The sequence below is a fragment of the Chroicocephalus ridibundus genome, chromosome 2 (assembly GCF_963924245.1).
Source record: "Chroicocephalus ridibundus chromosome 2, bChrRid1.1, whole genome shotgun sequence".
Classification (NCBI taxonomy): Eukaryota; Metazoa; Chordata; class Aves; order Charadriiformes; family Laridae; genus Chroicocephalus; species Chroicocephalus ridibundus.
This window is the reverse complement of record NC_086285.1, coordinates 146,481,834-146,508,735: the sequence shown is the minus strand read 5'-3', so window position 1 is coordinate 146,508,735 and position 26,902 is coordinate 146,481,834. Positions and strand designations below refer to the sequence as shown.

The 26,902-nt window shown below is 44.9% G+C and overlaps 1 protein-coding gene and 1 long non-coding RNA gene across 4 annotated transcripts in view; one reads left to right on the top strand and one right to left on the bottom strand.

Annotated features, from left to right (window-relative positions):
• GRHL2 (grainyhead like transcription factor 2) overlaps window positions 1–9,689 on the bottom strand; it is a 71,503-nt gene extending 61,814 nt beyond the window's left edge. Inside the window, exon 1 of one of the 3 annotated variants that reach the window (XM_063327290.1) lies at window positions 9,357–9,689. In XM_063327290.1, coding sequence (XP_063183360.1) covers window positions 9,357–9,376 — 20 coding nt within the window. In that variant the 5' untranslated portion in view covers window positions 9,377–9,689. Of the gene's footprint in view, window positions 1–6,931; window positions 7,949–9,356 lie in introns of those variants that run through there. The other 2 variants (XM_063327289.1, XM_063327291.1) reach the window with 2 other exon arrangements.
• Window positions 9,690–9,728: 39 nt separating this feature from the next.
• Window positions 9,729–26,227, top strand: LOC134512171 (uncharacterized). The gene is made up of 3 exons (XR_010070058.1): window positions 9,729–9,824; window positions 18,971–19,108; window positions 24,131–26,227. It is a non-coding gene; the product is annotated as an uncharacterized LOC134512171 (long non-coding RNA).
• The last annotated feature ends 675 nt before the right edge of the window (window positions 26,228–26,902 follow it).

Here is a 26,902-nt window from a genome sequence, read left to right as displayed (position 1 = left end):
AGCTATCAGTTGAGCGCCTAACAAATGCGAAACGTTTCTGTTGCTTTATGTTAAACAGTAGTAGGTGGTTATGTATCTTAATTCATCAGTGTGTGAGGATGAAAGGTATTTTCTGATGAATGGTCTAGCCTAGGAACTAGATTGCCCTGACACTTGAGTGTTTATGTCAAGACTAAGCTTCTGAGGGTTTTTTTGCCTATATTTTGAAAAATCTTTCCCCCCCGAACTGTTTAATAGAGATTTTCTTGTTTGTACCATCTTACATGATTTGTGTGCTTTCCTCATAAGAAAAGATATACGTAAGTTTTCCAGATTTATACCAGTTATGGTGATTTCTGCATCTAGTAAACTGATATTTTTGAATTTATTTAAAATTAAGATTATAGAATTATATAAAACCCTATATTAGCGTATCAATGTCCAAAACTGTGCTCACTTCATTTTATTGCAGTTACTGCAGTACAACAACATAAATTGGAGAGGTACATTGTACTTAATGTCAATAAATTAGCTGAATGGAAAGGACTGACCTTTCAAGCTCTTCTTCAGATTAGAGAGATAATGAACTTTCAACAGCCAGAACTTGGGGCTATAAAATCCTACCACAGGCAAATTCTCACCCAACTTGATGCAATTTGTGAATTAGCTTACACAGAATCCAAAATGCCCATTAACACATTCACAAACAATGGTGAAAGGCCACAGCTTTGTGATCAGAGCTTGCTTTTTATTCAGAAACAAGATGTCCTGCCTTCCAGTCTCTCTCAGCCAGTTTTGATGCTCAAGAGCTTTCTGTTGGATTTGGAAACTTCATGCAGCCCTCAATTTCTCTGCTAAATTTGCCACTGAACATAAAGCAGACTGATGCAGCCATGCTGCATCTTACTCTCCTCCATTATATGCTCAGCATTACATCCTGATCCAGTGCGTTGGTGCTAGTGGGGAAGAAAGTCTCCTCCTGCCTGCCCCCCAGCTTTTGCCTTGCCCAGGAAATTCATCCCTGAAATCCAACGCAGACTGGTAAAAGTGCCAAGGTGGGCATCCAACCCAGGCATTTCCCAGGTTGCTTTTTTTTATTGCTTTTTTGGACATTGCATTTGTTCTTTCAACAAACTTTAAATAAAAAAAAATTTAAAAAAAGTAAGAATCGAGCTGTTCCATGCATATCCCTGCAGACTTCTTTGCCCTCTCATAATGCATTAGGACCTCCCCCTCCCTGCAAAGGGTAGGTCCCAGATGCGAACATAGCATGCAATGTGTGTGTGGCAGCAGAATGGGAAGAACCCCCCTTCCTAGGTTTCAGCCCAGGCCTGAGCCTGCCTGTTTTTACACCTGTGAGGCAAGAGCACCAAGCACATCTGCGCACATCCTCTGCAAGCTGCCCCTTCAGGAAAGGAGATGGGAGGCTTTGGTCCATACAGCTATTATAAAGCACACAGAAATTTTAGCACCAGCCAAATAACTGGAAAATGCAAGACAGATTCATGTCATCCTGGTTGCCAGCCCAGCTCATTAAGGCCATAGGATATTTATAATAAGCTCCTTTTTAGTTAGATGATAAGGAGGTGCACAGGGCAACTGTCTCCAATCCGGAAATCCTGTGAGAAATGCAAATTCTAGAACGAGATGCTAGCCAAATGTTGCATGCAGATAGGCACCACACACCATGTTGCATCCTGGGTTTCTGATCCCTTAATTGTCCAGGTCAGAGACCTGGCTGAAGCGTGCTGTGACTCAGTGTGCTATGGGAAGAACACCTGTCTGCTTAGTCTTCCCTCCAGTGCAAACTAAGAAATAGGGAACTTCAAAAACACCCGCGTTTCATTTGGTATGACAGAAGGTACAGGAGCATGCTCCAGCCACATCCAAGAGCTGGAAAAAGAGCTGAAGCTCCCACTTCAGTTTTGACATAGCTAAGGAGTGCAGAGTTGTGGTCATTTACATGCATTTCATTGGGTCTAAAACCCTTTCTAAGTTTATTTGACACTTACACAAATCTCAGTTCACCTATAAGGCTACTATAAAACAGATTTAGAACAGATGTTCATACAATTTGTCTTACAACTAACGTACACACATACGAATTCACAGGCACAAATTGAACTACTACGACGACTTAAAATGCAGCTAAGGACAGATCCCACAGAAGCTGGATAAGTTAATCATAAATTTCTGTCTGTGCTCATTACACAAAGAAGTATAAATCAAAACTAGCCCTAGTACTTGAAACCACTGGTTTTAAAGATTCTAACGTTAGCCCAAACTTACTATCCTCAGCATACTGCTTTGCCTAGACACCAAGTTTAAAAAAAATTTAAAACTATAAAAAAAAAAACCCAAAAAACGGAAAAACAACATGGGTGACTCACGGCAAGTTTTTATTTATTTACTTAAAAAAAAGTTTAGACTCCTCAGGATTTATTGCCAAAAGTATAATTAAAAAGTCAGCAACATTGTTGTTTCAATTAGATAATAGTGTTCTGTTAAAACTACAAAGGAGCACAAATGTTTAACGAACAGGAAAATTATGGCCCATGTGTCTTGGTATTTTGTCTTTCATAGCTGACAATCACATCGTTCCCAGAAGCGCGAATAGGTCTCCAAAATGCACTTAGCCCAATCCAGTGAGCATATAAATATACAAATGACTCGAGAGTGAAGGAAAATCAAAGCATTTAGACCACCAGGAAACCTGAAGATAAGATGCCCACTGGCTCAGCCAGCAGTCCATACCAAGGAAAAAACTCCCGTTAAAGAGCCTGAGCAATTTTGCCTACTAATGAACACAGGTTTGGGACTCTTGCAATTTTGGGACAATTATTCTTTTTGAGCACAAGACACATCTGAACAAGATTACACATGTTGAATGATTAAAAGGAATTATTTTACCTTTACAAAACACTCTGAGAGGATGTAAAATAATATACTGAGAGCAGAAACAGCGAATGGCAAACCAGACTAGTTCAACAATTAGATGCCTACTAGAAGTTTTATTTGTTTTTACTCAGAACCAAAATAACTTGAGCATGTAACAGTGATTAAAAAGATTAAAACAAATAGGTGATTCATTAACATTGACAAAAAATTATTAAGTATGTCAAAGTGGAAGTACAAAACAGAAATCTGACACAAGGATTAAATACACACAGTAAATGCCTCCTGAGGAGTAGTTCAAATAGGCAATTACTCACCCTGAGACAGACTTCTTATACTTATGATTTCAGAGACTTTGTTTCACTTTTAATTAAATATTATTTCTACCAGACAATCTTTTGTTATTAGCGCACTAAATAGACAGTTGCCTTTTTTTTTAACCCAAACAGAAAACAGTCTCAAAAAAGGCAGGTTTCAGCATATTTGTAAAAAAAAAAAAAAAAAAAAACAAACCACAAAACACTGACATCTCAAAACATGAGGATGGTCTGTGCTCTGGAGCTCACAACATTACTACAGCTAACAGAGTTGATCGGAATTCGCAATTGCTTAGCAGCTTCGTATCAGGCCATGCTCTGTTTTTCTAAGAAGCATACTTCCAGCATACATAGCACCCAAGGTTGTTTTAGCTGACTTCAAGCAGCCAACAGTAGGCTTTAAAATTAAAAACAGGTCATGACAAGGCTTCCCAGGCCTGCTGTAGTTTAACCTGACCCTTGGCCCTGTGGCCCTTGTTCATTCATTCCTTCCACGGAGTTAATGGAAATGGAACAGTTATTGCACTGATAGCACTGACTGCTGTTCTTTCAGAATATGAAATCTTTTACACAGTCGGAAGGAAAACATGAATTCAACAACTGAGCAATCCTGGGAGTCAAGATTCCCCACAATTATTTTTAGAAAGCACACAAAACCAAAAATAATATACTTTACAGACAACTAAAATACAGAACTATGGAAGATGCCGTTATCTCACACTATTAGTAAAATTAAGAAATCTACAGATATATGTAATCTTCCAGGTTGGAGACACATTCTGAAGCTACAGGTATGTTGCAATATTTGACTTCTCCACAGTTCACATGCACTTAATATGGTTTCCTTGGTTAAATATTTTGTAAGCAACAGTTCTCTTCTTTACAAAGTTAGTACTATCCAAGAATAGGACAGTGTCCCGGTGTGCTAGGATGTCTGAAATAATTACTTATCTTCTTTTAATTAGCTACTACTGTCCCAATCACTGATTAAAAAGCTAATGAAGATTCATCCCAGGATGAATTCCTAGATCAGTATTTGGAAGTGCTATTTTGTGCATGTGGTGTGTGTGTCCAAAAAGGGGCGGCTTAATTGGCTGCTCCATAATCATGGGAAAAAAATATTTAAGGTAACAATCAGTGGTCCGCACCGGATTAATATTTGTGAAAATATTTGACAACAAATGTCAACCGGTGTAATATCACTTCCCCTTCAGATGTCCCTGCCAGAACGAGAATGATAATGTCCCTGCTGACCCTTCCACAGGGAAGAGGTTATACAATCATTACAATCAAGCAAGTGACCTGGGAAAATCCCCTCCCTCCTGTTCTGCTTTGATCTTCAGTCTGGTCTCAGACTTCAGCATCAGAGAGATGGCACTGTTAACAGCAAGATGTAACCATTTGATACCCTTACTCCTCACAGTTAAGCTTACGGTTGCAAGTTCTATGAGGTTCTGCACACTGATTTTCCACCTTCCTTGCACAGAGATGGTTTTCTGGGAAACACCCATGACAGCATATCTGACATTTGAAAAGTGCAAGCACTAAACACCTCTAATTCCTGTTTCTCCATTCATTTCTGGATGAGTAACACTGGAAAATTCATCTCAATGGATGCCCTATCCAGACGCTCAGCAGTGGGGAAAAAAAAAAATAAAACTGAGTAGTCCGTGACCTAATTGCCACTCAACATCTGGTGATAGGAAATATTTTTGGCCTGCAAAGAAAAAATTAAGAACAATTCACAGAATCACGTTGTAAACCATAAATGCCCTTTGTTTTTATAGCGCTAGATGCTTAAGTTAAATATTACGAAGACAGCAGCTACATTTACACACTAAGGAAGAAATAGGAAACCATGGCAAAATTACTCTGTGAAGAGTCCAAGATCAACTTCTGCCACAGACACTACCAAGTAGCAAGCTGGATGTGAACGTGCCTCCACTGACATGTGGGAGCAGGTCTGAACCCATTCCCACCTCCAGGCTCACGCTCCCCTCGGTTATTTACCCAGAAGCTGCAGACCCAGGCTGACCCAAATCCTCCTTATTGTGGTCAGCCTAAGCATGCCCCAGCCCCGTCTATCTGGTGTCCTGAGTAGCTCTTGCACTTACTGGGGGTGCTGGGAGCCTGACCAGCCTTACTGACAGGCAGTCATGCAGCTGGCTGGCTGGCTAGCACGAGAGCCACAGCGACCAGCACGCTCAGACCTGCTACAAAGCCTGTTCTTTGCGCAAATGCAGTCCCACGACTCACGACTTTACACAACACCAGGATCGGCAGGGGCACAACTGTGGCATTTAACAGGCAGATCCCAAGTAGTCCTCCTCATTCACAGGAGTACTGGCAATCTCTAAAACCCTGTTAAGTCTCAAAAGCATTGAGATCACTGATTAGCTTCACTAATGCACTAGAGCCATTAACCTAGAGTTCTGCGGTGATAATTTTTTTCTGTATACTACAGTAAGAACAACTTTTCAGCCTATAAATACAGAAGTGAACCCTAGAATCATCTTTACATCCTGCAAAGGGGATGCTCCCTCCTCCCTGCCCTCTGCCCCCGGCCTCCGTTCAATCCCTAGGGTCCTCTCGTGATGGCTCTGGGAATCAACAACAGAAGTATATGCACAGACCCCCAAATCACTCACAGAGAGGCAGGTACACGCATTTCCTTCTGCAGAGATTCTAGTTTGAGCAGTTCTGTCTTTAACACCTGCCATTTGCTTGTGCCACCTCTGCATGTGAAGAGGCCAAAACGATGTAAAACTGATGTTAAAAATAACCTCCAAGAGGAGATCAGGCTACTCTCGACCCAACACTCCCCTGAGCTAGTTCTATAGCTGCACAAACAGCTCTACTGACACAGCTGAGAGGGTAGAATGGAGGCAGGAACAAGTGGCCACAGCCTGCTTAAGTCGGTACTACCTCTGAAAAATGCATGTGAAATCATGCCTTATCTCTTCTGACCGATAGGAGTTTGTGGAAGCAAGCAGGCAAGACCCAGCTTAGGCAGAAAGACTAAAGGGAAAGACGGGGAGATATGCACACTCTTAAGGATAATCTCCCCTTCCAAGCTCCTCAGTTAGCATTAGAATCAAACGACTAGTTCTTTAGCATTTTCACCTGACCGTCCACCTTCCTCCCTTAAAGCAGCACCCCTGCCAATGCTCCTCCCCCCAAAGACGAGGCCTGAGAAGCCGTTACACAGCTGGGTGTACCACCTCTCCAGAAAACCCGTTAAATCCTACTGAAGGATGAGATGGGAACGTATTTTTCTATGCTTTCTATATCCCCTCAGCTACTTAGTCCTCTACATCAGCACTTTTACTAGCACAAACTCCACAAAAACATGTCCAATGACACTGACAAATTAACTGACCTCGAAATAATGAGCTTCCCTCTCGTTTTGCCTGTAGGGAAGATCTGTTTTTAAGTAAAAGAAAGGCCATGTGGAGGAGAATAATGTTGTACTCTCTGGATTAGGTTTTAATTGTATATAATTAGAGCCTAAAAAAAATCCAAAACCAACAAAAAAACCTTCCACGCAAACTCCCCCCACCAGTCTAATACCTCATTCCACCTGGTCATCTTTTCTCAAAACAAACGTATTTGTCTTCTCACGTTACACTTGTGTATAGAGAGCCCAGGGGATTTCTTTACTTTTTATTTCCTTTTCAAACTTTTACCTATCACCTATGAATTTTCTAAACACCTTAACCAGAAACAGATCACATGCATACCTGCAATGGGGGAAGTGCTGTTACTTGAGGGTACGTGCCTTTATGTTCCTCACAGTGGTAACAGCAGCAGCACTACACAGAGCAGGGGATGAAGGGCATTAATGCTCCAGTCTCAGTAGCTTACACCTATGCCATACTGTTCCTGTTGGAAAGGAAGGATAGTCCTGTAGCTTAGTAGCATCCTAGACCCAGAGGGGAACCACTTTTGCCCTAGTTTCTTAAATGAGTTAGGCTTCAACTTCTTACATGAGTTAAGTTTTTCCGTTTCAAAGCTGACTATGGTATGAAGTTGCTCCTTCTCCCCCCTTCACATTCCCCTCCTGCTCCACTCGATCTGCTGCAGCCTAATTTCTGATCCTTTGCTGAAACTACTGGCAACTAGGCTCGGCCAGGGAGTAATTTGTGGGTCCCTTTCACCTTCGTGCAGTCTGGAACTGCCCGTTGTTTTGGGATGCCTTGGATCACTGCTTCTTGTCACCACTCGGCTTTTTCGCAGTTAATCTGCTTCCCCTCCCAACTCAATGACTGCTCTTTCAGCTGCTCCTCCCGCCTCACCGGCATCCCTCAGGGCTCTGTCCTTATTCCCTTCCTTGCACTTAAATCGTTTACTGCTCTTATCTGGCCACCTAAGGCATTAGTTCCCATCCCCGCTCAGATGAACTCCCAAACACCACTTTGTTCCCAGCTCCTACCACAATCCATTTAACTTCACGTCAGTAACCACCTTCGTGCTATCCCACTGTCAGATGATGTTTGAAAAGGCCAGGGCTAAAACTATTTTTTTAATCTTTCTCCTCTGAATCGTCCCTTCTCTTCCCTATCAGGGCAGCCAAGCCCGTCTGTTTTCTTTTGCTCGGATAATCTCTTTCTTTTGCTCCTTGACAGGCAGGCTGTCACCGAGCCCCTCTCAGTCCGACGTCTCCCAACACCAGGCTCCTCCTCTCCGCCTCCTCTGCCACAAAGGCTCCGGGGGAGCCCAACAAGGGCTGGCACCCGAGCAGCCCCGAGCCCAGCCGAGAGTACGCTCATGTGGGCCGCTCCTACCTGCGCCAGGGCTGCAGTAAAACAAAACGGCCGCCTCCTGCTCGGCCTCCGCAATCCCCCGCCCTCCATCTTCCTTGCCCCGTTACTCTCCCCAGCCGCCTCCTGCAGAAACACTTAATAACCCGAGCAGGTAAAATGGCCTTCCCGCCTGGCTGCCTCACGGCGGCTCCTCGGCGCCGCCACAGCAGCAGGCCGCCGCCACGCTCCCAGCCAGGCCCCGGCCCTCACGCCTCGCCGCCATCGCGGGACCTCGGACACCGGCCTTCGCCCGCGGCGTACGGGGGCGGGCAGGGAAGGGTGCAAATAAGAACAACCCCCGGTTTTGGGCCGATCGGACACACGCTGGGGGTGGCAGGAGAAGGGCAAGCCGCGGCCTGCGCGCCAAACGACCGCTGCCGGTGCCTCTCCCCGCCCCGGGACAGGCCCCGCTCCGCCGGGCCCACCGCTGGCTCCTTCTCGGTCCTGCCGCGTGCCCCGGGGGGTGGCCCGGCACCACGGCCGGCATCCCCCCAGAATGCACGGGGGCTCCCCGCTTCACCACTGCTCTTCCCCCGGCCTCGCCCGCCCTGGGGCAGGCGGCTCTGCACGCCTCGCCGCCGCCAGGCCCCGTCCCGGGCCCGCCGCCGTGCGCCCACCCGGGCGGGAAGAAGGGCTGCGGCGGGACTGGGACCGGCGGGAGCGGGCGCCTGCCACCTCCTCCTCCAGCGCCGCTACTAGCAAAGTTACTTTTTAACCCCGGGCGGAGGCGCCGGTCTCCGGGCCCGTCGGGAAAACAAGGTCAGGGCGGCGAGGCTGAAGCGGCCGAGGCTCGGGAGTACCCGGGACAGGACGGTGCCCTTCCTCCCGCCGCCCGGGCAATAGGCCCGGGGCGTCGCCGACCCCCCTGCGCTGCCCGCCCGGCACCGGACGAGGGGAGGAAGATGGCCGAGTCCGTCCCGGGAGAAAAGCCCTTTGTTGCGCTAACACAAAAGCTAAGAAGCACTTTTCGTCACGGGCCCTTCGGCGGGCGGAGGCCGCGCCGCTCTTCTAGGGCGAGGAGAGCTCCCTCCCGAAAAGCGACCCTCGAGGTGAGAAGAGAGAAAAAAGTTAAAAAGAAGGAAAAAAAAAATCTTAACTCAAAGGGGAATTAAAAAAAAAAAAAAAAACAACCAAACAAACGGCAAGCCCCACAACCAGATGGAAAGCGAGGTGGGGGGCGGCGAGCCGCAGCCTTGTCCTCGGGCGCTCCGGGAGTTGCTCTGCCGCCCGGTCCGGCGTCGCTTTCAGGTGCAGGGAAAAAGGCCGTGCCGGCAGGTCCGCGTCCGCCACCGGAGAGGGGGGAAGGCGGCCGGGGCGGCCGGCCCCGCGCAGCGGGAGCAGCGGCGTGCCTGCGATCACTTACTTGTCCGTCTCTTGTGACATGTTTGATCCAATGAACTCTCTCCCCTTTTCCCGGTGCCTCCGTCTCCCTGGCGGAACTGGACTTTCAGGTCTGTGCAGGTGAAGGTGTGTGTGTGTGCGTGTGAACGCCCGGGACGGCAGAACCAGAGCTACTGGTAATTCTGCTTTCCTTCCCCCCCTCTCCCGGCTCCGCAGCCAGCCGCCGAGGTAGGACAGGTAGAGCCCCCTCCCCCTAGCATGTGGGGAGCGGCGGGGCTGGGGCTCCGGCGAGGCGAGGCCGGGCAGGGCTCGGCGCGGAGAGCGGCCGGGCCGGGCGCGCACAGGTAACTTTCCCGAGCAGCGCCGGATTCTTTCACTAAAGGAGCGGGGCAGAGAGGGACGAGCCGCCCGCTGATTGGGCGGCGCGGGCCGGCAGGTGCGCTGCCATTGGAAGAGGGGCGCACAGGTAAAGGCCGCCGCCGCGCTGCAGGTAACGCACCTCGCGCCCGCCGCCGCTGAGGGGAAGGGACGAAGGGGGGGAGCCGGCGCTGAGGCGGCGGCGGCCGTGGTGGTGCTGCCGCCGCCGTCGAACAACCGCTGCCTCTCCCCGCCGCGGAGGGAGCGGGACGGCCGCGCTGAGGGGAAGAGGAGAGGCGAGACGAGACGAGACGAGGCGCGGCGCGCTGAGGCGAGGCGCAGGGCCGTTGGTGCCGCCAACCGCCGCCGAGGCTGAGGAGAGGGCCCCCCCTCGCTTCAGGGGGCCGGGCCGGGCAGGGCGGTGGGGCCGCTCCTCAGAAGGGCGGCCGACCCGCGGTCTGCTGGCTGCAAGCACCTGGCCGGCGGCAGGAAAGAGTCGCCGGAGCCAAAATCCGTGGCTGGTCCGTGGCTGTCCTTAGATGGTGCCCAGAGGGGCCTCGGCCCTCATAGGAAAATTTCATAGTTAGGCTTTTTGTTGCGTTTCAGGGCTTTTTTTACTTCTGTTGTTGTTGTTTGGGACCGGCCAGGTTTGACGTTGTCTTGGTGCTGAAGGCATGTCACGGCAGAGGCGTGAAGTGGTGCCTGATGAGACCCACTGCTTGGATCTGAGGGCTGACATTCGAGCTGGGCCGGGGGTGAAGGATCTGTTTTGTCAACAGGGGAAAGATGGAGAGAAAATGGGAAAGCTGGAATGGGGAGTTTATTGAGGAAGGCTCTGTTATGCAGCGGTGAAGTGGACCGCGAGTACCATGCCATCAATCTGTCTGTCACCCTTCAGTCCAGTGCAGCCTGCTGTGTGCTTTGCCTGAAGACCTAAGTGGGCTTACGAGGGACAGGGTCAGGCTGTGTGGGCAGCAGCTTTGGTCCTGACAGGGAAGGTGAGGAAGAGGACCTCTCACTGCGTTGGGTCAGTTTGAGAAGAGGGCGTGGAAGGGTAGCAGAGAGACTTCCATCAGCTCTTGCCCGTTCTCAGTCCCCGTTCCTCCACCAGAGACAAGTCAGGACCCCACTAATTCTTCCTGCTACCACCTGTCCTCCTGGAGACATCTTCCTATACTAGGCATCCAGCTTGACTGATGATAACCTCTGCTGTATAAGTGCATGTGTAAAGAATGCACAATTATGTGGGGTAGACTATTGTATTACTTAGTGAACTTTGCAAGAAAATTAGCTGAACGATGATAAAACCATCAAATTTATACAGTCTTAGGTGAAGGCATTTTTCCATTTTCTACCTTTGATTTCACCTGACAGGGGAATGTAGTAGAACGGATATGCACAGAAATATAGATTTGTATAACCAAATATATATGTATACATATATTTAGATATAAAATACATGTAGCATTGCGATCTGGGGCATGATCTTCTTTTACCTCTTCCTGCACTTGAAATCAAACTTGACTCTGTAAAGCATTTGGTATTAAGGGATCGCAGTCAGGCACAAATATTTATTACTGGGTCTCAGGCCTTATCTGTATTCATAGTAACTACCCAAATTAAGCAGATTCAATATAAATCAGGTTTAAGTCATCTTAAACGTAGCGCTATTAAGATTTCCGTCACTTTAACTAAACAGAATTAGAAAAATACTTTAGCTAATGACGCTTTGACTGAACACAAGATATTAGTTAGCCGTTCTCTTCCTCCATTCACCAGTCACAGGAAAGAAACAATCTGTAAATCCAATCAGAAGTTGCTAATGTGGCCTGAATTTTGAATAACAAATACTGGTATTGAACTTGTAGGCCATTATTCATAATAATGCTTACATGAATTATTTTGTGTAATACATTTCGAGGAAGCCATAAAGCTTCATAAAACACAAAAGAGAAACAGAGCAATTTATTCATTCAAATAATGCAGTCGTTTTGAATACAGAATTACTATGTAATCTTAAAACAAGTTGAGCCTCTCAGGTACATTCCTGCGAGATACTGTGAGTTGTTTTGGAGAAATAGCGGTAGAATGCTATAATGGTTTAAGTTAGTGAAGCCCCCCTGTTAACTGCAGAAATGATAAGGTTTCTTTGCCAAATATTTGTTATGTTGAAAGAAACTTTGAGACCTGAAAAGGTTACCTGTTTGAGCACCATCAATAGGATTAACGCCCATTCGGGTATCTTCTTTCTCTTTTTTAATTTTTCAATTATGAGAAACATTTGGATGTTGGTTTTTTTCCCCTCTGTTTTTTCACGTATGAAACATATAGGAAGAAGGAGAGGAATATCAGTGATGAGCACTTTTGAAAATGCCACCTTCCCCGAGGTAGAAATGCTGCTGATGTGTGATTTTTACAAGAAAGAAAACTTCATTTGATGCCATCTGCAGTCCTGGACCAAACCCAAAATGTAACTCAAACTGAAATGGAGTTTGTTGTTCTAATACTGGGTCAAATACAAAACTGCCTTTAGCAACCTGCTCTCAGGAGAGATTCTCTTAGAATGAGGTAGTCGAGAGACTGAATTACTGCTCACTGTCTTAGGTGGTGTTCCAAGGTCAAAGTTAGGAATACAAGTGGAAAATGCAGTAATGAACTCTTGATTTGAGGTTGTTGGAGATGACAACTGCTATTTAGTTGGGACTTGCTTAGATGGAAAAATATACCCTGAAAATGATTTTAACTAGGTAGGTAGGCAGGCATACGGCTCACCGTTTTCTGGGTGAGCCTTTTGCTTCAGACTACAGACTGGAATCAAATTGAAAGTGTCAGCGTCTACCTCTAGCTGAGCAGGTCAAACAAGTCCTACCTAATCCAGCCTGGTGCTCATTCTTCATGATCTACAAGATTATTATAAGCTAATCTTTTAGTCATTGAAAAATCAGCTAATGTTATTTCTGGCCAGACCAGTCTTGCTTCCTGTGAAATAAAGGCTGTGTAGAGCAAAAATGAAATAGTCATGCAATACATTATTGAAAACCTAGGACTTGTCTTTGGAGTGTACAGGAAAAATTTAAAATAGAAAACTACTGTTTTTCGTACTGTGCTTGCTTCTTTGTTTGCACAGCAGCTGATAGTTTTTTGTGGCATTGTAAGGATTCAGTGTAGAATTCAACTGTCTAAAGCTTTACCTCATGTTTACACTATTTACTCCATAGCAGCTAGCATCAATGTTGTTTGGACTTGCCAGCACTGGGTAGAGGAAATAGAGTGTACAAATAAGGTTTAACTAGGCTTACTAATTGCGCTAAGTACCTAAAATATCTTTCAGAAAACTATTAAAAGAAGTCTGTGCGATAAAAGATGTTAGATATTTATGTCAAAACAGTGCTGTAAAGCAGTTCAGCGAGAGAGCAGATGTTTCAAAACAACTGTTTTCAGTAGGCAATGATTACCACGTATTTTTATTTGTGTCTTTCTATGGCATTGATGGCTGTTGATAGAAAATGTACTCTCTCACAGTAAGTTCAAAGACAACCACTTACCTACTAATTTTATGATATGCAACATTTACTGTTAATCCTCCCCATAGTCTTTCTTTTGTAGTTCTCTTCTGTATGAAACTATATTTATTGGAATTTGTGCAGACCTTGATCCTCAACTGACTTCAATGAAGCTGCCATGTATATCAAAATAAGCTTAAAAGATTTCAGTGCAACCCTCCCGTACCCCAAATAGATTGTTCTTATGCTCTAAGAATTAATTACTCTGCACTGTTAGCTTTAAGAAAGAAATTCTAAGTAACCAAGATCCTGATAACAGTTTATTTCTAATATTTCATAATGAAACTGTAAAAGTCCTATCAGACTAGAAGACTTTGTCATTAACAGCAAGTACTTGTGGATTTCTGTCATGCTGCCTGGGAACTGCAATTTGTGCTCCCCAGACAGGTCTGCTGGGAGCCCTTTAGCAACTGCGAGCTCTCTGGTGTCATGTGTGACAGCATCAGTTCAGCAGTGTGGAGGACCATGGAATATCAAACATTTCCTGTCCACAGGGTAAGGTGTGGAGCCCAACGTGGCACTTTCTATTTTAAATGCTGATTTGCATTTCTTTTAGATTCAGTATGGAAACATGTAAGAAAAAAAGGAGGGGCTTTATTTTTGTTTTGCTCATTGCAAGTATAGAATTCATGGTTCTGAAAGGTGTTAAAGTTACAACATGACTATCCTGTATGTCTTCAATCATGAAGTTAGGCAGTGTGGCACACACAATGTTGTTTCAGCTTAAAACAGGAGATGTCATTTTTAGTGATGAAAATAGCTCATAGCATGGAAATCCTTTCGGGACTGAGACAGTGAGACAGCTAAGAAGGCGGCAAAGTCTGACAATAGATTGGAATATTAGCTTCATACTTGATTAGCAGACATTAAAGTACCAATCCATTTCATAAAGATTACTCACAGTTTTGGAACCAATTCAATAGAATTTAATATAGAATGATAGCTTTTCTGCAAATGCTTTGATCTACCTGATAGCGGTTTTTAGTGATTCATTCAGACATTTTGAAACATCGGGGAAAATACAGTTAGGTCACCTGATGAGGGTAATTTTGCTTTTAGTATAAACCCGTAGTGTGAAAAAGAATAAGAAGGCATCTCTGAAAGGCAATTTAATGTGTTGTGGGATCCAAGACTCTGGAAATATGTTAAGCTGACATTAAAATTGTGTGATGTCATTATGGGGCAGAGCTAGAGAACCTAAATAACCTGACCCATGAGAAAAATGTTAAAAGAGCACATCTTCCGGAAGCTTTGTCCAGCTTCCTGTGTTAATCAGTGGGATCTTTGCATCATCATTGAACAAAACTGCAAATTCATAGACACATTTTGAGTAATCCTAATTTTAACTATTTTGGGGATGAATGTAAGAGGCCATTAGTTTGTTTAGGCTGTGAATGGTTCCAGGAGAATATAAGAAGAAAATTGTCCTAATACGCATATATCTTTTTTTTTTTTCCTTAATTACTAGAACATTTTTTTTAAATTGCCAGTAGTAGTTCAAAACCAACTTTTTCTCAAATTTAAAGTCTTTTCTCCCCTCTTTTCTCCTTCTTCTTTTTAACACAGAATTCCCTCCGTTGCACAAAATGAGCCCACGGTTGTTCTTGGTATTGCAGTGGGTGCCTGGGGGAGGTAGGCTGGCCTTCTCTTAAGTTCCACGGAGGGCCGGACTGAAGGGTTCTCACTGGGGAGTGGGAATGGCCAAGTCTGTATTTGCCACTGCGGCTGCTGCTCCCAGCTCTCATCAGTCAGTTCTTGAACCATCATGACTTACAGAGCATCATTTTAAAGGAATCTGAAATAGGGATGTGATCAACGTGTGGAAAACCTAAGAGCTTCAAATGTCTTGGCATTGGTTATAAGCTCATTAAGAGTTTAAAAAAAATACAGAAGGTCTAAAATATTGCACTGCAATAACGATCATTCTAAAGCCAATAATGAATGTGTCTCTCTTTGCTCTGACAGTGTGTCCTAAAATAGGTGTAAGTGTTCCAGCATACAGAAGGTGAAGGATGGCATATAAACAATTGCTTGTTTACTTTTCCCACACTCAGGAACTAGAGTAAATGCAGCCCAAAGAATCCACAGAAATACTTTGAAATCGGAGCAGCAGGAGTTGGGAAACAAAGCTGTGGAGTATCATCCTGTTCACTTAAATCAATGCGGTTTTCCCTCAAAATAGGTCAATACTAAAATCAAATAGCAAGGTACTTAAGAAATCACAGCAAATGGAAAAACTGCTTTCAGAATCTGCTGAATAAGAGGTGGGGTTGATAGCCCCCAGGCTGTGGCTCCTTTAACCTTGTGTCTGCCCTTAGGAGCAGGCAAATGTTATTTTATTTGAAGGGCAGAGGATAAAGAGGATTGTCTGGTGGCACAAAAGGAACCAGTGTTGGAGCCAGAAGATCTCTGCAGTGCCTTGTTCTATGGAAAGGTCACTAGACCATGTGTCTCTCTGTTTCTGTTTAAGCTTTGTCAGCTCTGCTTTTAGTACCTTTACAGACAGGTGTAGTGGTGTCACTTTCTACTATTTGTTGCTATTCTCTTTTGAAACAGAGGAGTATTTCAGAAGAAAGCCTCCAACTGGTTTCATTTATAAACATAAAGGCAGTATATAATATTACTCCACCAGGCTTCTTGGGCAATGTAGGATCAGAGTTTGTTGACATAATCTTTGGCCTTTCTTATTGTCTGTGTTTGGTTCTCCAGTGCTCAGGAGCTTCAAGATCACTTAGTCCATGGCTTGGGGAAGACCCCAGTTCTAGATCCCCTGCAGCTGCTTCGTCAGCCTGTCCTATCAGGTTCCCCATCTCAGCGATACCGTGTTTATACAATGCACATGCCCTGCATGCACCTACAAGCCTGCTTTATCTCTACTCAGACTGCTGTGAAAGTAGATTTTGCTGTTCCTCAGCTGCTGGAAGGACTTCCCTGACACCCAGGGAGATGTGATAACTACTCTACCCCATTCTGTGCCAGTGTTGTGGGATAGCCAGGCCCGGGAACTGGGCTGTCGGTGTGTCACTTTGATGTGCTGGTTCCACGTTCCTTTACACCTCATTTTTCTTTTGTAGTACCTCCGTTACCTGTGTGCATTATTACACTGCCTAATCCAGTATTGATTTTTTTCATTGTTTTTTTAATGCAGATTGGAGTTACTAGGTAATTCCATCTCCTTTAGCTGTATTCCATGGCTGTAGCGTATGCTGCTTTATAACCCTACCTTTGTTTCTCCAAGTCCCTTGTTTAAGAGAAGGATTAGACAAAACATCCGTGTTTTCTCAGTTTATTCAGGATGCAGAAACTTCATACCATGTCATGCCGTAGACACTGTATGTAAATAGGAGTTGCACTGCAGATTTTGCTTCCTTTTGTTTCAGCACACAAAGCAAATCTCTCAGAATAAACGGATTTATAACATTTGTGCTTTTCCCTTACATTTTTCTTTCTTCTCCGTTTTCCCATGTAAGTGGAAAGTTAGCTTCAGGAAGAAGCAAGGTGAAAGTATTCTGCAGTGAAGAAGTTTTATGTGGCTCCAGGACAGAGATGCTGAGTATTTGCTTGTCTCTGTTTGACTTGAAAACAGTACCTGGAGATGGCTGTTTGTTTACACGGAGTGTTTGGGTGTGAGGGGCAAAGCAGGCAGATCTACATTTACATTTCTTTACTGCTTTTTTCTCTAGCTCCCACACATGAGCAATAGCCCTGCAGGGAAGGGTGGGGGTGAGATGTGTATGTAGCTCCTTATTTCACCATAAACTTTGCTCTGAGTAATAGGACTTCTCAGGGGAAGGTAAACCCTGCTTTACCATCATTGGGGGTATAAATCACTCCTCTGCATAATCAATACTGCGGTTAAGGTGCTTGGGGAGAGAGGCAAAATCATACACTTGGGCTGTGTCGTTCCAGAGTGAACTAGGTGCAGGAGGACACATTCAAAGTTTCAGGAAGCCTGTGTGAGAGGGAGGCCAAACTGACACCCTGCAGTCTTCTAGCCCCAAGGCGAAGGCATTTGGTATCATGTTGCTCAAGCTCTTACAGCCCAGGCACCAACTGCCAGAGACAGTTCCTGACCTGTGAAGCTTTCAAAGGAGGTGCGCAAGGCAGACGTGAGGAGGGAGGTGCAGCACCTCTCCATTTTATACGTGAGGTTTTTGAGCAACAGACTTGCCAAACGTTATGTGGGGAATCTGTGCAGAGCCAGGAATTTATTACCCCTTGCCCAAATCTCAGGCTGGTGCCAGATGCAGACAGGTAGTTTGCTAAATGCTCCAGCCTGACTCCTGGAAAGTACTCTTGCATTCCCAGTGAAACCAGTGAGTTCCCCAGTTTAGAATACATTTATTTTTAAACTACACAGGCAGGGATTACATGTTTTGACAAACTCGTGCTGGAGTGTTGAGTGCGTTGTGGATTCTTAGCCCCTGAAACATCATCTTGCCTAACTGCTCGTTAAACCTGCTGCCTAGCAGAATCCGTCAGCCCTCCTGTGGGCTCCAGGCAGTGCCTGAGAGAGTGCAAGATGCCTTTCTCAGTCTAGCCTTGCCTCTTTTTTGTTTAAATCGCTAACTAAGGTGAAGGTAGACTTTACAGGGGGAAAGCAATTCAGGGTGAATTGCACTCACAAAATAGACAAACTGCATTTGAAACATAGGATTTTAAACCCAAATGTCTTTATCTCACTTTATCAGAGCTAATTGGTTCAGCCTATGTGCAGCATAGGTTAAATTTTAAATGTTGGACTGATAACTCTAAACTGACATCAGTATCTACACAGGACAACTGATGCTGCAGTATCATAGCTGGCTTCAAGGACAGGTCTTGCCTTGGGCAGAGTGGAGTCCATTTGTTGTCCCAAAAGTACATTCTCACCAGAGTTTTATAACTCCTGATAAAATCTTTCTTAGTCTTACGAAGCGGGGGTGGTGGACACTGAGCTTGGTACCACAATGCAGTGGAGCAGGAAGTAATCCCCTAGCATGGATTCCTGTGGAATCCCCAAGGTCACAGCAATGAACAGGCAGCAACTTGAGTAAAAAGCAAGACATGAGAGAATATCAGAAGGTCCTGTCACCCTGGCTCTCCTCTGTTCTTGTTTGTAAGGTGAGGCGGGATAACTGCATGCTTTAACCCTCCTTCTTACAGTGAAGTTGAATAAAGCATATTTTGTTGAGATTCCTGATAGATAAATGCATTAGAGACACCACGGGTTGACTTAGCCTAGTAGAAGAGCATGCAGCTGCCCAAAGGGGCCTTCTCTCTTTCTTACCCTAGGTCATGGATTTCTGCCCTCTTGTGTCACAGCAGTAGCCTTGCTCTTTCATCTTTCTGAAAACTGTTTTGGTTTTTTTAATAGAGTTTTTCAGGCAGATAAGTAGGCTGGTTTGACCCTCTAAAACTCCATTCCCAAACTGTGGGAGTGCTGGAGCCAACAAAAGGCAGGGGATGGTAGTTGTAGGGCAGGCCCACTTCTTTTGGCAGCAGCCTGGTTTTAGCTTTGAGTTAAAGTGGTTGTGAAAGTGCATGCAAAGCAGTCTTTTCTGTTTGGGGTGAATTAAAGCCTTCCAGGTGTAAGCATGGGGAATTAATTACAGCATTTGCACAGCGCAGTTCTCCTGGAGTCTCACACATGGCTGGCTTACATGACGTGTCTCAGCATTAGAGAGAAGTGGCATCACCAGCAGCTCTGGCAGCATCTGTTTCTTGAACCTTTCAGCTTCCTCCAGGAGCTGGAGTGGTGGTGAATTTCTGCAAGTGCAAGACAATCCACAGCAACAGCATCAATGTAGAAGACCCAGTGAAGCTTCTGAATTCATAGAAGTGTATGGGTGAGCGCAGCTATCTGATCAAGAAGGTATTTTATAAGTCACAGGTGACACGTGCATCTTTTCTTCGAAAGATGTATGTGTATAAGGTGTTATGCCTGTTTTTTATAGACAGTATTATGAAGAATGACTGTCATTCAAGTTGTCCTTTGCACTGCATCTCCATTCTTTGGTTTGGGAGTGACTTCACAGCTGGCTAGTGCTCAAATTCTGTTAGTTTTAGACAATAGATGCCTGGGATTAAATTTGATGCTTTGTCCCTCCAAATGAAGCCTTGCAAGATGGGGGACGGGGAGGGAGGGTTTCCTCTTGCTATTCCCTTTGGGTTCAAGCTTCCATCGGGGCAGGGAGGGGGAAGGGAGACCAAGGATACCTGAAAATCTTCAGTGTAAACAAGGCCAATTATAGACACACCAATTACCTCAGTGTAAACAACCAATCACACTATAATGGGGAGAACCTTTTGAGCCTGAGGAGGGTGCTTTGAAGTGCCTCTGCTCAGAGATTGCCTGTTAATGCAGAGAATTGCACCAGCAGCAGCTGTTGGCTCCGGTGAGTAAAGTTTGGTGGCAATGACAATGGAACTGAGCAGACTGTGATGCCCTGATATCACTAATGCAGTAGTTAAAATTCCAACAGCAGTGAGGTAGTAGCCAGTGGCAACCTGGCTGTAGGCTTGCCTGTATCTGCCAAAATATATCATTGATGGCAGTGTGAAGGAATTGGAATTTTTTGTTACGTATATGTGTAGTCATTGCTTTTGTGTCCAGGAAACTGCTTGATCTGCACTTTACCAACCAGTCACTTTCACAGTAAGTCTGCAACCCCCTCTGGCTTTAGGTCCCTTTAAGCCCCAAGTGTCATTTTCTCCTTCAAAGCATTATACCACTTGTTCATCCTGTGGTGGATGGAGTCCACTGAGGGTCTGTTCTAACTTCGTGAGCTGCTGATCAGGCCCTGTAGGGTTGAATTCAGTCTGTTTGCAGGTGAATGCTGCTACCTGCATAATTCTGAGGGCTGCAGAAGGTTTCTCAGCCCTGGTCTCTGTTTCTAGAAGAGGAATCAAACACAATGATTTCTTCACAGGCTCTGTTCTAGAAGAGGAGTCAAACACAATGATTTCTTCACAGGTCTTCTCCCCATGCCACATGCCTGCTCCTCTCCTAAAGTTCACTTAACATTCTCCGTGTACAGCACCTGTTTGGTCTAGGATCGACATGCTGGTTTTGCCTTCCTACGTTCCGCAGACCTGTGTCATCTACCTCTAGACACGATGCATCAGTGCAATAAGGGTAGACATTTCTCCTGTACACGCAGAAGTGAATTCTAGTTTTGTAGCAGCACCTACATGATTTCTCACATTTTCTGTGAGAGAATACAAGTAAGTCATACCCAGGTTAACATAAATGTGTCTAACTCTCAGCTCGGAGAGGATTATGTCAATTTAGGCTAATAGCTGCCAAATAATAGACATGCAGATACTCTTAAATTGGTTTAATTTATGTCTGCTGGCCCTGACAACTGGAAGAAAAGATAAACATACACAAAGCATTCAAAGCTTGGGGTGTTATGATGCTAATTGAAAAGTCACCAAAGGAAGCCTGCACAGTGTGTGGGAATCTTAGTGCATGAGATTAGTGGCTAATTAGTGGCTTGGAGCTGGAGTGCTCTCCTCTCAGCTATCTCACACTGAGAACAGGCAGCTTGGTCCATGCAATCAATTCATGCCCCTGATACCAGCAATGAAGCACCTACTGTGGACAACAGACAGTGGGATGATGGGAAGATACAAATAGTCTCGGCGCTGTAGCAGGCTCTCCTAACGTGCACAGAAGCAGTGTTAGAGATACTGCTGTCTAGGTGGCTTGCTGTGACCTGAGCCACGGCAAAGATACAGGCATTTGAGAACTGAGCTCTTTTTTCTTTTTAACAAACGCACAGATCTTGTTATCTTATTTTCTGCCTCCTCCTTGCCGTGTTTGCAGCAGATGACAGAGCACACTCTGGAGGCCCAGAGCTTCAAACCCTGCTTTAGACTCTGAAGTGAATGCGTACAGGTGGTGGCACCCCCTTCCTTGCATCGTGTTTTAAAATCATGACATTTTAAAAATAGAGGTTTCATCTGTCTGTCAGTGTCACGGTTATTTCCCTCTGAAGCATTTCCCTGTGTACAAATGAAGTGTAAGAGTCAGAGATTTAAATAATACACTTCTGTCATATGAATCTAAGAGGTTGGCCTTTAGAAAAAGAGAGACATGCAAAATTGTAGAAATTGGTGTCACTGATGCATTACTGACAGCACTGAACTAATCAGGGCTTTGTTTGATTAGGCACACATCTATTTTTCTCAATCGCTTTGCATTCATTTGTGAGAATCCCTTATTTATTTCTTCATTTAAGAAAGTTGCTTTGTAACTCTGAGGAGTTTCATGTTTTCTTCTTTTCCCCGCATTTGCTTTTCCAAATCTGAAACAAGTGTAAACACAGATTTAAACTATTGCACACCCTCTCGATTAAACTAACTAGTATTAAACCTCACACAGGCATGAAGTAGCAATACCAGGATGGTTCACTTCTGAACATTACAGAAGCTAGCAAACTTTCTTTCCATGTCACCAGCTCTGAGTAACACAGTTTTGCTCAAGCTGGAGTAAGAAGTGGGGTAACGTAAGAAGCCCACAGTCACAGGCAGTGGCCCAGGACTGTGTGAGCTGGTGGTTGTAGAGTCATATGGCGATCAGTGCATGGGCACTTCTAGTCCAGTCTCCATAACCCTTCCATCAATCAACCCTCTTCTCCAGCTGTTGAGAAAAAGCTAAATCATCCATGATCTTCCAGTAAAAGCTAATTACAAGAAGGGTATGCTTCATATAGTAGCCACATTGTTGTGAAAGTGATGCTATGGGAAGAGGTAAGGTTTGCTGGCAGAGCTAACATCTTGTTTGATCACATAGGTAGTTAGGAAAAGTTAATAGACTTTTAGACACAGAACTTCTTCTACAGGTCCGAAAGAGAAAACTTGAACTTTGAGCTATTCTGACCCATTCTCAGAAATCCTGTGGAGAGAACAGACACGATAGACCCAGACAGTCAGCTCTGCCATGGATGAAGCCAGCTTGCAGGGCAGCCTTGAGAGCCCAGGTGCTCCAGGAATCTTAATAGCCTATGTGGAGTGACAAATTCCTGAAACCTTGCTCTTCATTCAGTAAATGTTTGTCAAAACAGGAATGAGAGAGACAGGAAAAATCAGTATTTTCTGGCCAAATTATTTCCAGCTGGTTTTAGATCGGTATTTGTAATGCAGCTGTCACTTTTCACATGATGGTTTTTAAACAGACACACTTTTATTAGTCATCTTTTAAGATATCTTCCCTCTTATCTTAAGCAAAATACCTGTGGGTGCCATTACTGATGGTTTCAGATATTACTGGATATTGACATTAAGATACCCAGTGAAAGCTGGTCAGTCTGGCAACTGATGCAGCATGGAAATTTGGTGACAGTGCTACAAGCTGAAAAAAACTCTGTGCTGGAGCCTGGAGAGGAGCTAGGAGCAGATAAGAAATCTGTTTAATCTCACTGTGAGGTGAAAAGGAGGAAGAATCCCAAATCAAGTCTATTCAGATGAGTGCAGCTTGTGAGGTGACCACTGTTTGCTTGAACAGCTTTTGAGAGGAATCTTAAGAGGACTCTCTGGCCTGGTAGACAGGTTGCCTCTGACAAGATGCTGCCTCCTCTTGGGAGTCACAAGAGAAAACATTTGCCCTTCTTCCTGTCCAAATCAAAACAGTCCCTTCTCCCTCCCTCCTGCTCCCTGACGAGCTTGCAGTATGTTCTGCTGCCAGGTAGGGGTCAACAGGGCCACCACCAACTGCTTCTTCACAGCATTCATTTAAAGTCAAGGCTTGATAATGATGGTCCACAGGCTGCTCTTCACTTGGGGGAATGGCCTGTCACAAGGGCATCTCAGATACTGCAGGTGGGTGTCAAAAGACCGCAAACAGTCCAGCCATCTCCCTGGAGCGCAGAGGAGACTCTGGGAGAGGGAATCATCCACATAATGATCTCCGGATGCTGTGTCTGATCAGTTCCTGTATTGCGGAGTTTTGTGGGGTTCTGGTAGGCTGTGTGTGAGAGAAGGGAAAGAAGGACTCTTTTGTACTTGTTCCTCCTGTAAAGAAACTAAGCCAATTGTCCCACCTCCTACCACTTGTGCTTCTCAACAGGCTGGGATACAGGCAGGTCTGGAAAGGTCTGGCAACCCACTTCAGAAAATTATTTCTTTTATCCCCTTGCAGGACATCCTTTCTCTTTTAATGTTTTCTGCACAGTAAAGAAAAGAAAAAGGGTGAAGGAGCTAAAGAGAAGGAGCTGCGGAGGAGTTTCCAATTCCTGTAAGAATATATGCATGGCATGTTGGGTCTGCAGGAGCCCAAAGCTGTGCTCAGCTCCATGAAACCTAGTAGTTCAGCTGTAAATCCCAGGTTTTCTTCTGGTTTCTGAGCCAATCCCTTAGTATTTAGAGAAGGTACTGGACTGAGCTGACGTTCTAGAAGCATATGTGATCTTATGTCAGCTAAAAACCCCTAAAAATCAGCTGAAAGCACTAGCCTGTTCCAAAGAAAAGCACCAAATCTCAGTCTGGAGCTTCTTCAACACTTCTTCAAATAAAGTATAAAATTTAAATGCTTCTTCCAATAAAGTATAAAGGCCCGTTTGCTTTGCAAATGGTCTCTCTAACAACTGCTTTCTCCAGGTAGCTTCCAAAATAAAACTCACCTATTCAAAAATAAAAAAAATTAAAAATCACCTATTAAAATATTTAAAAATCATTTATTCGGAAATAATGTCTAAGATGACATCTGGGAGATCTACAGAAGTCTGGTTCAACCGGGGTAAAGCTAAGGTAAGAGACAGGTCAAAATCAAGCTTACCATGGAGGCCATCTGCAACCTTTGTGGAGAAAGATTACCATCTTGCTGGGGAGATCATGTTTCTGTTATTATCAATCACAATCTGGTTCATACCGTTTACTCTCCCCTCTTTCTTAGGCTATCGTCTCTGACAGCTGGGAGACTCGACACAACACCTAGGGTGAAGCTATGATGAGACTGAATCATGTTGTTGAATCAGAAGTGTCATCAGATCGTATCATGCGCTGTGAGAATATGCAGGTATCACGGTCCCCGCCCCAAAGTACTTAAGAGTCCAAGACAGAGAGCTTGTAAGGAGGAGGGTCACAGTAAAGTAGGGACATCTGTGCTATTTTGAATGGTGTGATTTATAGCTGTATTTTTTCAATAAAGCCCATTTTTTATGTTATTGCATTTTGATGTAGAAGCATATGAAATCTTACAGGTGTTACAGTAAGAGCAGGCTGCCTTTCCATGTATGCTTCTGTGCAGTTAGCCAGGAGGATTGAGCTTTATGATGGAGCAGTCTGGTCTGAGCTGCTTTCCCTCACTGGCCTGTTCAGAAAGCACTAAGGGGGGGCAAAACCAGCCATCTTTACAGCCTTGCTGGGCGACAGTAACAGGCTGCTGTGTGCAGAGACCCTCCTGCTCTACAGGAGCTGATCCTGTTACGCTCAGCAGAGCAAGTCTGAACGGGGTGAAATGAAGAGGAAATGCCAGTTCCAGCCCTCCCAGATGGTTCCAGGCTACTTTGTACACTAACTTTTTCAGCCTCAGGAGGTTTTGCATATTAATTCCTCACCATCCACAAACTGCTTTTGGATCAGCGCTGCGCTGCTGAGATCTTGGAAAGCCACCCCACTCGTGTGATTTGGGAGACATGAGCTGCACTGTGTTTATTGGGCTGCCTGCTCTGCTCTCCTGTTTCGGTAATCCTCTGCTCTCCTGCAGGTATTAACATGTACAAGAAAGCTTCGTCACAATAAACAATAGCCAAACATGCCATTTTTTTCCGTCCGTCAAAGATATCATCGTACTTTTAAATCAGTCCTAGCAAAAATCATCATTGGGGCTGCAGAAAGGTCAAAGGTTTGCTGGTTTAGGATTTCGTGGGAATATACACTTGTTTGGACTTGGCCCAAGAGCTTCGTTTACCTGTTTGACAGGTAACAATTAGCAAGTAATAGCTCTGCTGGCTGGAATGCGGCTGCGAGGGCCAGCGGGCGCTGGGTTACCTGGTGGGCAGGTGTGGGTGCAGCACCCTGATAGGTATGTGCATGCACAGCATTCCTGGGAATCAGTTTTCCCTTAAAGATGCAGCGATGACTGCAGGGCACAAAAGGGCTGGGCTTAGCCCAGGCTCCAAGACGTTGAGCTGTTTGCAAGGTAAAGAAGTAAAGTAAATAGTGGAAGAGAAGAGGAGCTGAGGAAAGGGCTGTGAGAAACAGCTGCCCCTTTTTTCCCTTGTCCAGAGAGAATTTTTATTCTTCCCTGAGAATCTCAGTAACGGAGAATTCAGTGTGATTACAGTGTCATGGGAGATAAAAAAGAAGGGAAAAGTTGAAATAGGGTGGAGTTGATTTGAGGAGAAGTGCGCGTCTGTCTAAAAGTTATGCGGACAGGTGGCCAGCATGGCTCAGGAACGGTCCGTAAGGATTTTGTGTGCATTGCTCCCCAGCGGCAGCCCAGCACAGGCACAGCAATATATAGTGGAGCTGAGAAGCTCACTGGGCACGGTATAAATGTGAAGTGGGGAATCCCTATATCAATTAGTTTAGAAACGGTTAAACAGCTTATGTGCAGTTACTCTCAACTCTGCCATTAGCAAGAATCCAAGCCTCATGAGTTCATTGAATAAACCCACTTTATCTGTGGCAAATGGCCCCATTTCCAGCTCCTGCAGCAGTTGGAGAAGATTCCTGCACCAGCCCCTCCCAACCTCGATTTCCTAGAGGGAATCTGGTATAAATTATGTAGACAGTCAGGGACTTTGCAGGTGTTTTTAAGATGTTTGACTTTTTTTTCTTTAACCACAGCAGGCGACCCTTCTGTTTTAGGAACAGAAGGGTTTGGTCATTCTTTTCATATTTTATTCCTATTTGTGAACAGGCTTCTGTGTTTGTGTATTTCACTTATGCGTTTCATACTTGACAATTGAGCTATTGTGTGACTTTGGAGAAGCCACATCCTCTTTCCTGGGCTCTGTATTTTCAGCTGCAGAGTTGGAGTAGCAAGTCCTGTGTTATTAACCATGAGAGACACGGATGATAAGTACTGCTAGTTATAAACATGTATACTATTACAGATATATATTTATTTATATCACACAGTAATTCCTTTGAACCTTGTTTCACTAAGATGACAAAGTATTTTGTATTTTTAATAAAAATCATGTATTTTTTACTTATAAACAGCTTCCCTGTCCGAAAGGACTTTATCCTTGGTGTACTAGTTGATGTCATTTGATGAAGAAGAAATCCAAGTATAATTAGAGACCATTTTCCTTGATCTTAAAGGACCCAGCATCACTTTGAGTCATTAAGCATTATTTGTACACTGTTATTTAGCATGGCCTTCATTAAGAGGGAGTCTTTTTGCTCAACAGCTTATGGGCCAATAAGTGGTCATTAAGCCTGACTATTAGCTGACACAATAGCGAGGTTTGTATTTATTCTCACAAACTCCGCAGTAGCTACAGGCAAGCGCTACAGAAGCCCGGAGACTTCTCTGCACTGCGGGCCGAACCAAAGCGATAATACAACCCTTTCTCAGAAAGTGCTGAGAAACACGTGACAAGCCCCTTCCCCCAGCCCGCAGCCACTGCGTAAGAAGATGTAATTATCTGTCCTGGGTTGGACCAGAGGCTCATACACTGCACTGCACATTTCCGAGAGATCCTACCCCAGGCAC